A 10,483-nucleotide genomic window follows, 5' to 3' on the forward strand; every position below is an offset into this window, starting at 1 on the left:
CACCCCCCACAATATACAAGAGTAAGACTTTATTTTAAGCTATTGTGCAAACACCTCTATGTACACTATGCAAACACATGTAAATCAGGCCAAAAATATTTTTTGAAATAAAATTCATGAATTTTGTAGATGCTTGATTTTTAGAATATAATTTGGTATTTTTCTGGTTCCAAGATGGCAAACCCCTTTGCTGAAAGGAGTATTTCTGGGGGAAAGAGGAGGAACTTCTGGTGGCAGATGTGGAACTTTTGGTCACAAGATGGTGACCAGGGGCACCTGTCAAGGGGCGGAGCTACCCATGCAGCTCTCAAAAGTTTGTCAAAATTTGGCAAGCGGCCCTCCAGCTGAAATAATTGCCTGACTTACCCTCTCCCCTGGTGGTCCCAGCAGCTGTCTGGGATCCATTTGTGAATGCAGAACAAGTCAAATTGAGGAACCTGGGTATAGGGTGGTACATGTGGCTTCACAACACCACTCCCCCCTCCCACCTTTATGCAAGAGTGGCAGACTGGACATGTGAGAACAGGAATGTTTAAGCAAGTACTAAATGACTGAGCAGTAACTGGCATTACTGCACAGTCCCAATGCTGCATGGGTTTTTTCCCATGCTACTGTGCAGTAGCAATGAGCTACTGTGCAGTACGTCAACATTATGGTTTGTGTCTCCCAGTGCCACATTGCCATAACAGTGAGCTATAGTGATGTAGCTTGTCACTATGGCATAGCATAGCATCTCATGTAGATGCGCCCACTGCACAGTAATTTGCTTTAATCTCAAGTAAAATGTCTCATGTTCATGTGCCCATTGTGCACCAAAGCTGGGCACCAAGGCAACATGGATGGCTCAGAGCAGTCCGAAACATAGGCAGAGGGAGGAAAAATTATTTAGCAGGGCTGAGTGCATGTGCCCCACCACTCCAGCATGTGCCCCACCACTCCAGCAGGTAAGTCTGTGGGGGAAGGGCCGGGGGGGGAGGGTAAAGGACCAGGGGGCAGGGCAGGTAGATCAAGGCTTCAGTGGTGAGGGAGAAAGTGGGGCATAGGTAGGAGCAGGACCTGGGGTGAGTGGGGCCATGCCATGTGATGGCCTGGTGGAGGCCTGGGGGAAAGATGCCCCCTCCCCCACGATCAGTGCATGGGGCAGAGACAGCTGCCACTGCACACTGGGCTTTAAGCCCCATTGCCCCAGGAGCTACGCAGTGCCACGTGCATCCCCCCCCAGGTGGGCACGAGGCATGGCGCAGGTGCAGCAGGGAGCAAAGCCCAGTGCTCAGCGGCAGCTGCCTCCGCCCGCACACAGATCAGGAGGCATGTGTCCCCTGGGCCTCCACTTGTCCCACCACCTGCCCTACCTGGGGCCCCACTCATCCCAGCCCCTGCTCCTGCCTGTGTCCCTCTCCCTCTCTCATCACTGGGGCCTCGATCTGCCCCCCACAGTGGTGAGAGAGGGAGTGGAGCAGGGGCAGGCCCTGCACAGCTGGGGTGGGGTGCAGGATGGAGCTGTGAGTGGCTTGTCCAGGGTATACCCAGTGTGGGGAGGTGGTGGCAGCTACCACCACTGCACACACCCCAGGAAGGCATGGGGGGGCTTGTGCCCTAGATCTGTGCATGGGGTGAGGGCAGGCTGCTGCTGCGGGCTGGGGCTGGGCTCTTCCCTGTGGGGGGACTGGGCCGCACTCTGCTTGGGATGGACGATGGTGGTGCTGGGAGTGGGGCTACAGGTGGGGGGCTACGGCAATTTTTGGGTGGCTATAGCCCCCTCACATAGCCCTCCTCCTAGCACAGCTGCTGCCCACCCCAAGTGCAGCCTGGGCCAGCCCCCAGCTGCCGCCCTCCCCCCACTGGGAAGAGCCTGGCACAGCTCTGGTCGAAGCCCGCCTTGCCCCACACAGATCCTGGGCACATCTCCTCCATGCCCTCCTGGAGGGCATGTAGCAGCAGGAGCCACTCCCCCCCCTAAACAAGTTGCTTACGGCTCAGTCCTGTGCCCCACCCCAACTGTACAGCACCTGCCCCAGCCCCCCATGCTGCTCCCAGGCTGTCTCAGTGCTGCTGTGAACTATGTGTTACCTCATGGGCTGCACATGGGAGTGAGTGGGCAGGGCTGATTTCCCAGCCATGGTTTCAGGTCTGGTGGGGAAGTGGCATAGACATGGCTTGAGTCCTTTGGAGGGTAAAGCTTCCTCCCTTTGCAAAGCTGCAGTGCCCAGGAACCTTCCATGAACATTATCCTTTGTTTGCACCCAACCATAGGTGGCAGGAAGTGGAGACACTCTCCTCAAGGTAGAGCGGTGAGCCACCCAGGCTGACTCAGAAATACACTGAAGCATGCGCTTAACTTTGGAGGGGTAAAACGGAAGTAAGTAGGTGCTGAAGGGGTCAGGCCCAGTTTAAGGTGCATTAGAGTCTGGTGCTGAGGAACAGAAGGGGAGGGTCTTTTGAGCTCTACATGGAGGAAAACGGCTAGTTCCCTAAAGATAGATCACGCACCTGGGGCATCTGGAAGGCTGAGCAAACCTTGGCTGGGGTACATCTGTTAAAACAGTTCAACAGTAAAGGGAATTCTTCTGCTAGAGAGGCCCAGGCAGCTATGTCAGTCTGAAGTTAGGTGAAAGGCAGGGCAAGATGCACAGTCAAGCCTATGGTTCAGAGAGGCAAGAGCAGGGGTGGATCCAGGACAGGGTGTACTGGTGCACTTCCACCCCTTTTGACTCCTGGCCTACCCAAAGTTTAGAGCCAATTGGCAGTGGCAGCAGCATTTCTACTCAGGCAGTGCTGAGGGAGTAAATTGACTTCATAACTGATTATAATTGACCTGATCCCTACTAAACTTGTCATTCCCAGCTGTTAACAACTCTCTCTTCTTTTTAATGGCCTTATGTTCCACCAGTCAAACTATCTTTTGTTCTGCCATTCTGCTCTCTGTCCACTGCTCCTGGTTATGAAGCTCCTTTTCCATAGCCCTGCAGGTTGTTTTTAACTCATTCCAATGAAGTTACATTTGTTTTCACTTCAACCTTAACCTGCATAATACAGCCCTGGGCCCCCAGTGGATTAGTAAAGCTTCTAGTTTATTTTTAACTGGCGAAAAATATGCGTTGTTTAATATGGGATGGTGCTCCTGACCATCTGCACCCCCCTTTCCAAAATTCTAGGTCTGCCCATGGGCAAGAGCCTTCACAGGCAACAACCTGTTTGGTCAGATGCTAGGAGCAGACAGTGAATGATAAATGGCTCACTCCCCGGCTTGATTACTGAAACATATTCCAAAATATGACACTCCTATGTATTATCACTCTCTTGATTGTCATCTGTTGTCACATGAGACTGTGCAGTGAAAGTCTCCCTAACTTCGATTACCAACTTTATTATGGCAACATTTTGTCCAGTGTTTTGAGTGCCATTATATGGAAACGTCTTCCAAATGTCCCAAGCCCACTCAGCTACCATAGCATTTTTCCCATCCCCTGGGTGAGTGCTAATTAAAGCAAGAATCTTCTTAGTTGGATGGCTTTTAGCCATTGCACAATGATACTTCAGTTATCTGAAATCTGGCTTCCACTCAAAGCTATTTCATCTTTCAAAGACAACAGACCTCTCTAGTGAGCTCCTGTATTATAGATAGCTCCAACTAGAGAAGGAAGATTATGTCATCCATAGAGGGAGCTAGTGCATTGGGACACTGAAAGCTTCTTTTAAATTCATTGACACAGCTTGGGAAAGACATTGTAAAACACAGAGTGCTTGGAATCTAGCTCATCAAAGGGTACTGGACAGGATGCTGATCTCACTTACACTGATGAAAATCAGGAGTAGCTGCAGTGAAGTCAACAGAGCAATAGTGTAAAGTCACTGTGTGGGGGGGAAGATGATGGAGAACCTCAAAAACCCAAGAATATCATTGCGCTGCAGGGCAGTGGGAACAGAAGCAGCACAGTGCTGGTGAAAGATATTATAATTAGAGGTGTAAGGCCACCTCCCAATGTACAACTTACTGTCATAAGCAACCATTTAAAAGTGGACCTGTGTGGCTTCTGCGACACTTTGGTTAAACTTTTAACAAAGATGATATCTCAAATAGGTTATCCGCTTTTATTGACCTCTTGGGTGCTCCCGCAAGGTGGGTTCTACTGAATAAGTGTATTACAGTGAAACCAAAATCACTGCGTTCCTCAACCGGCCATACTGCATTGCTCAGGGCTTTACAATAGCTTACTGCAGTGATGCTCAGCCTTCTGGCCCTGCAGGCCAGATGAGTGGTGTGGGGTCAGTCTGCAGGACAGATCCCAGGAGAAGGATCAGTCTAGAAGCTGGATCCGGCATGGGGTTAGCACATGGGGTCAGTGTGTGGATGTGATCTGGCATGCCAGCCTGGCCCCACGCATCAGTTCTGGGAACAGTCTAACCCCATCTGCCAGCTGTGTGCTCCGTGGTCTTACCCTGTATGCCCATCCAGCCCTGCATACTGGATCAGGCCACAGAACAACCCCATGCACTGGCGATATCTGCTGCACAGGGCTGTCATCTGGCCCGCAGAGTTCCCCACAGGGTCAGAAAGTATAGTGGTGTGGGACTGGTGGCCATGTTAATTGCCATGGCTTTCAGAGCTGCGGCAATTAGTACTGCCACTGCTCCCCCACTGCCAAATTTCTAGATCCAGGGGGAGTCTCAGGGGCTGGATGACATGGCCCTGCTGGCTAAAGGTTGAGTACCACTGGTTTGCTGCAAGAACATATTTGACAACTTGGCTAGCTAGGGGAGCTCTGCATTTCCCCTGATGGACTGCCCTGAAATTTTGCCTTGAGGCAGGACTCAGCTGAGGACAGTAGAGCAAAACACTAAATTGAGGCTGTTGGGCAGAGAGGCCATTGAGACAGCAGGATGCTGACTCTACAGAGATGGAGAATGTGAACGAACTGCACTGCGTGCAGCTGATGTAATCCAGTGCTCTTCATGCAGGGAGCCACCCCTTCTTGGGCCACCTGTCGCATACACTGCAACCTACCACTCATCACCTTTTTCATCTGGGAACAACCTTCACTGTTGAGACACAGTCCCTGTGGGCAAGCCTCCTGTCCTCTCTGCTTCATTTGGTGCTCACTTTGAACCACTTCCGCCGAGCACTTTCGTTGTCCCTGTTAAATCCAGCTCTTGCTCTCAGTGGTATAAACCAGGACCTCCAATGGAGACAGGCTCGAGTGAATAGGCCTGTGAGTGTTTCGAATCTGTGCCTTTGGGCAGAATTCTGATCTCTGGAGTAATGTTTTCGTTGGAACAAATGGAGATTTACAGGGTGCCTCTACACATGCAATTACCACATAGCAATAAACTCTGGCACAGTTTGCACTGGAGTTTATGGCTTCCAGGTATAGTGTTTATATATGTGCCAGGGACCACAGCATGTTGAACCGGGTCAGAGCTGCTTCACCCTGGTTCAACATGCTGCAGAGGGGCTGGCTAGTGCATGGGGGTGCTACAGTGTAGGGTTGGGCATGAGACAGCCCCTGCATTGTAGCACCCGCACGCCCTAGCCAGCCCTGGTAGCTGTCTACATGGGTGTTTTGGCACACTAAATTACTCCATTATAGGATAGTACTTGTCCCAGACAGTACTATCTTATAGGGATGAGCAAAACAGGCCTTATTCGATTCAGATTCTGTCCAAATCAGGGACAGTGATTCAGTTCCTTGATTCGGATCTTTGTGCCTGATTTGATTCGGCTGAATCTGAATCTGAACATTTGATGCTGATTCGGAGAATCAGCGATTCAGCCATAGACACAGCTTTAAATGTTTTTCTACATACCTCAAGGTACCAGGCACGGACTGTGAACACTGTGATGCTGGGGCAGGTGGAGCGTCCCACAGGAGTGCGGGGACGCCCCCGTATGCTCGGCGGTGAACCCAGAAGTGGACCAGAAATACTTCCAGTCCACTTCCAGGCCCTACCAGCTCAGCGATTGGCCTCAGGGGGACCCTGGGTGCACCCCCTGGACCCAGGAGGCAACAGTCGCCAAGCTGGGGGGGTGCAGGGGGTCCCCCACGTGCTCCCCGGTGGGCCCGGAAGTGGACTAGAAGTGCAGTCCATTTCCGGGTCTGGTGCCGAGCGTGCTGGGGAGCCCCCCGTGCTCCTGTGGGATACTCCATGTGCCCTAGCATCGCAGCAATCACAAGTCGCCTGGTATCCTGAGGTGTGTAGGAAAAACATTTAAAGCTGTGTCTATGTCCGAATCACCAAATCTTTCCGAATCGATTCAGAGGGTTCCGATTCAATTCGGAGAGATTAAAGGGTCTCCTGATTCAATTTGGATTTGGAGATTCAGCCACTGAATTGGGCCAAATCTCTGCTGAATCGAATCAGCAACCGAAGCTTCGCACAGCCCTACTATCTTACAGTGGAGTTAATTAATTTACTGCATCCTGATCCTGTGAAGGTGTAGAAGGTGCTGCTTTACTGTGGAGCTATTCAGTCAACTCTGCAGTAAAGTGCACGTGTAGATGCACCCACACTGATATAGCTGGGGGCAGAACCTGGTTTCGCCATCTGGGCCTTCATGTTTCAGAGTCCCAGCATCTTTTAACGGAAAAGTAAAGCTGGTGTTCCTCTTTTTGATCTGTGAAGACCCACTGCAGCACAGGCAGCAGCAAAGCCTCTATTTTCATATCCACTCCAATTAGGTGTTAAGGCATGGACAATTGAGTGAATTGCAGTGAGGTAAAAGGAGCTGGAGACTTACTACATTTCAGCTGCTCTGTCCATGAGCCTGCTTTCATCTCATGAGAACTAAAAGCTAACTGTGGTAGCTTAGCCCTGGTTCCTGCAGCTTAGTTGCTACTTACCACAGGGTAAGAACAGGTCCATAGGAAGTTACCGGGAAGCTGCTGTCGCGCACCTCCTCCTCATCCACTTTTAAGTCCCCGCAGTTTGCTTGCTTGCCAATACCCCGATGCTGCATAATAACAGCTATCACAGCTTTTCACTAATGATTTTTTTTTAAAAATCTCAGTTGAATCTTGCTGGTTCAGTGCTTATAGGACACTAATCTAGGATTTGGGACACCTGAGTTCAGGTCCTGTCCTGCCATAGATTTCCTGAATAACCTGGGGTAAGTCGCTTGGTCTTCTCAAACCTTCATTTCCCCATCTGTGAAATGGGGGTCATAAGACAGGATTACTATGAGAATAAATACATTACAAATAATAAGGTGCTTTGACACTATGGTAAGGGGAGAGGGGGGCTGTACGGACCTCAGACAGACCTGATTCTTAGCAACAGAGCCCAGGAGTCCTGACTCCCAGACTCGTGCTTTATCTGCTGGACCACACTGCCCTTTTTCACACAGGATAGCTGAAAATTATCCACCTGATCATGTGTGACTTGACCCTGCAGAACGTTTAGTGCCCTGGGCTGCTCCAGGAGCTTGGCTTCCCTATTGCAACTCACAGGCTTATGGTTAAGGACACCCGTTAAGTGCTTTGCTTGGTTAAGGCTTTGTGGAAGGTCTTGAACCCAAGAAGCTAGTTGGGAAAAACAGGCTTTCAGGAAAGAAAAAAAGATAGATAGAAGTCCATCTATAAGAAAAAAATCTTATATAGAAGTCTAAAATCTCTGCCTTTAAAAATAAGTGCAATGAACAAAGCAAAGAAATAGCCTAATAAATCTGGAGCTATAATCCTGGGATAATTCTAGAAGAGATTGGTTGGGTCCCGTGCTCTCAGCACAGTGACAACCAGAGGAAAGCCCGTGGGCACCACGGGGTCCAAAAAACTGCATTTACTAACTACATGCAAACACTGGAGGCAGGCTGCATGCAGACAGCTGCTTTGACTGGATTCTGGTGACTGCTCAAAACACAGAATACAGTGAGCGCTGTTACAGGACAATTTAAGGAGATGCAACCCTTTTCCTACACACAATGGCTCTGAAAACTAAAACTAAAACTTCTTCCTGTCATAAGGAGAGGAAAGAGCAAGCACATTTGTCTTTGCAAGAAAGACCTGATGGGGCCTGATTTCCATCTTGTGCAATTCCATCAGCCTGTAGCAAATATCTGCTAAGCCTCTGTGCTTGCATATGCAAGCTAGGATAATTAAGATGTTTCTCTGTTTTTAGGGACTACGTGGGATGGAGAATTCCTAGAGCAATGCCAAATGTTTGAGTCTCATCCAAGGCAAAGCAGTAAAGTGGAAATGTGGTCCCTGAAACAACAGGCGGCAAAAGAGCTATTTTGGGACAGCTCTAGCACGGACTCTGAGGACTGGAAAAATGGGGAGAGAAAGCTGTATCACAGACCAGGGCTTGTGAGGACCAAGACAGAGAGAATCTCTCTCTTTGATGAGTTCTTTGATAAGCACTTCTAACTGCCAAGGGCCAGGATGCGACCCTAGCTATCCCCTGGGACAGCAGTTATGTCACGAGGCTTTTAAACCCCCTAGCTGGATACACTGAAGGTATTAATCATGACATCCTGTGAAGTAAATGAGGTTTCTATGAGTATCTTAACAATGTGGAAATAACTACATGCAAAATCATGGATTTTTTTATAGTTCTGTTGCTGAACCAAAAGATATCGGGGGAAAATCAGTTTGATTCAAACCAAAATGGATTTAATGTTTTGTTTTGTTTTTTGGCAAAACAAAATAACTGAGAAATCTCATTTGGGAACAACACAGACCATTTTGTTTGACCCAAAATGAAATATTTTGTTTCCTATTTGGGTTATTAATCCCTTTTTTTTTAGCCTTTTCTTTTTTAATTTAAATCCATTTTGAAATTAAATGTGTCATGGGAAGAGGAGGAGTGAAACGGTTTCATTTAGAAAATGTATAAACACAGCATATCCATATTTCTTAAAGGAACCATTCCAGCTGGGAAAAAGTCGCAACAAAATGTTTCTTTTACATTTTAAATTTTCCCTCTTTTTTTTTAAGCTGAAATTATTTACCGAATTTGAGCCAAACTCACAAATGGGTCCAGTCCTCCGTGAAGCTTGATTTTTCTGTAGATTCATTATTCATCAAAACAATATCTCACCGAGCTCTGGAGAGAACTTACCCTTCTCTTTAATAAGTCTCCGGGGACCCATGCTGCGAGGCTGAGTCTGCTTTATGGAGAAATACAAGGAATTCAAGTGCATATGACACTGCACTTGGATTGAAGTGACTTATCATGCAGCCACTTTAATAAGACTGCATGAGATAGGTAAGGGAATGACATTGGCAAGCACTGAAAGGGCTAGACCTGCAGTCCTGACACAGGCAAAGCACCTACTGACTTCAGCAGGAGCTTTGCATGAGTTTGGATAGCAGGTGGGGTAGAAGTGCACCTTACAGACTAAATGAATCAAGGATACATAAGTTTTCACGAGCAACAGTTCACGTCCTCAGATGCTAAGAAAGGACATGCATTTGGATTGTCAGCTCAAGGGACCCAAGACTAAGATGCACTGCTCCTTGCTTCTCTGCTTCCCTTCCAAGTAGCCCCTCAACCCCAGCCTGCCTCTGATACACCTTCCTCTTATGGAGGGATTGCAAGGCTGACCCTTACCGTGCCACTTGGTCACATAACTCTCATTAGTCCCTCTCCCCTCCCTCCTCTTGCTGGCAGGGCATCCAAGTAGCTCAAGATCTGAAGGCCCTCGGCTGGATTTTGGTCATTTTAGCTGCATTTAGATTGGTGTCTAAGACGGCATCAGATGCACGACCTCTGCTTAGAAAACTATGAGGGTGGCATCACCACCTCCTCCATGTAGCAAGAGTCCAGCATAAGACTGAGGCTACACAGATTTCAAGCAAGCACAACTAACTACCATTGCAGACATGTTCCACGCCCGCAGTTTGAGACCTCTGTTATTCTGCCCGTTAGGGCATTTATTTTATATCCGCTTACACTGTCCTTGTCCCTGTGCTCTCTGAGTGCTTTGCAAACTAATGAATGTATCCTTGCAGTCTGTTGTAGGTAGGCCAGTGTTGTTATTCCCTTGGGAAATTCAGATAGATGAAGGGGAAGGCGGAGATTTGCACAGAAACCGAAGGTAGTTTGACACCAAGGCTGACTGGATTTCAGCGAGATCTGCTTCCTTGCATCCCTAAGGCCCTTCTTGGAAATCCCAGCCTCACTGGCCAGCCCAGGATCATATGGAAAAGCTGTAGCAGAGCTTGAAATCAAACTCTTTCATCTTGATTTCCAGCCCAGGGCCATAACTGTGGATGTAGTCTTTCTGGACTTCAGCAAGGCCTTTGACACCGTCTCTCACCCCATCCTAGTTAAAAAACTAGGTGACTGTGGCATCGATGCCTCCACAGTCAGATGGACTGCAGATTGGCTGAGGGGTCGCACTCAGAGGGTGGTGGTGGATGGGTCATATTCGACCTGGGGCGAGGTGGGTAGCGGAGTCCCCCAGGGCTCGGTCCTGGGGCCTGCGCTGTTCAATTTCTTCATCAGCGATCTGGATGAAGGGGTGGAAAGTAACCTGTTTAAATTC

General features: G+C 48.8%; 1 protein-coding gene across 4 annotated transcripts in view; it reads left to right on the forward strand.

Annotated features, from left to right (window-relative positions):
* CUNH14orf105 (chromosome unknown C14orf105 homolog) overlaps positions 1–10,205 on the forward strand; it is a 39,187-nt gene extending 28,982 nt beyond the window's left edge. For 2 of the 4 annotated variants that reach the window (XM_019518415.1, XM_019518416.1), the window contains one exon: positions 8,113–8,556. In XM_019518415.1, the coding sequence (XP_019373960.1) occupies positions 8,113–8,360 (248 nt within the window). In that variant the 3' untranslated portion in view covers positions 8,361–8,556. Of the gene's footprint in view, positions 1–8,112; positions 8,557–10,092 lie in introns of those variants that run through there. The other 2 variants (XR_002097599.1, XR_002097598.1) reach the window with 2 other exon arrangements.
* Positions 10,206–10,483: the final 278 nt, after the last annotated feature.

Source organism: Gavialis gangeticus, unplaced genomic scaffold (genome assembly GCF_001723915.1).
Source record: "Gavialis gangeticus isolate Ggan-Ray unplaced genomic scaffold, GavGan_comp1, whole genome shotgun sequence".
NCBI classification, from domain to species: domain Eukaryota; kingdom Metazoa; phylum Chordata; order Crocodylia; family Gavialidae; genus Gavialis; species Gavialis gangeticus.